The 325-nt window shown below is 63.4% G+C and overlaps 1 protein-coding gene across 1 annotated transcript in view; it reads right to left on the minus strand.

Moving 5' to 3' along the window:
- EMH_0070310 (uncharacterized protein) overlaps nucleotides 1-325 on the minus strand; it is a gene marked incomplete at both ends in the record, with an annotated part of 5,075 nt that overhangs the window by 3,330 nt on the left and 1,420 nt on the right. Inside the window, one exon of the mRNA XM_013498961.1 lies at nucleotides 57-239. Coding sequence (XP_013354415.1) covers nucleotides 57-239 — 183 coding nt within the window. The remainder of the gene's footprint in view (nucleotides 1-56; nucleotides 240-325) is intronic.

Below are 325 nucleotides of genomic sequence, written 5' to 3' on the forward strand. Positions count from 1 at the left end.
GCGCTGCTCGCCCAGACCGCAGGGGTGGGAGCACTCGGTCCAGGCAGACCACTCACTAAGGATGCAATCCACCTTGCAGGGGCCGCGGTCGCACGGCCGGATCTGGTCCAGAGGGGGACACGGTTCTCCAGCCCCCTTGGGAGCCTCCAGCACTTCCCTCATCCTTCGCTGGGTCCCAACACCGCAAGGCACGTTGCATGGCGACCAGTGGCCCCACTCAGTGGCGACGCAGTCAATGGCTGCAGGCCGTAGAACGCACACACACACGCACACACACACACACACACACACACACACACACACACACACACACACACACACACAC

The sequence above is a fragment of the Eimeria mitis genome, genomic scaffold (genome assembly GCF_000499745.2).
Source record: "Eimeria mitis Houghton genomic scaffold, Emh_scaff3867, whole genome shotgun sequence".
Taxonomy (NCBI): domain Eukaryota; phylum Apicomplexa; class Conoidasida; order Eucoccidiorida; family Eimeriidae; genus Eimeria; species Eimeria mitis.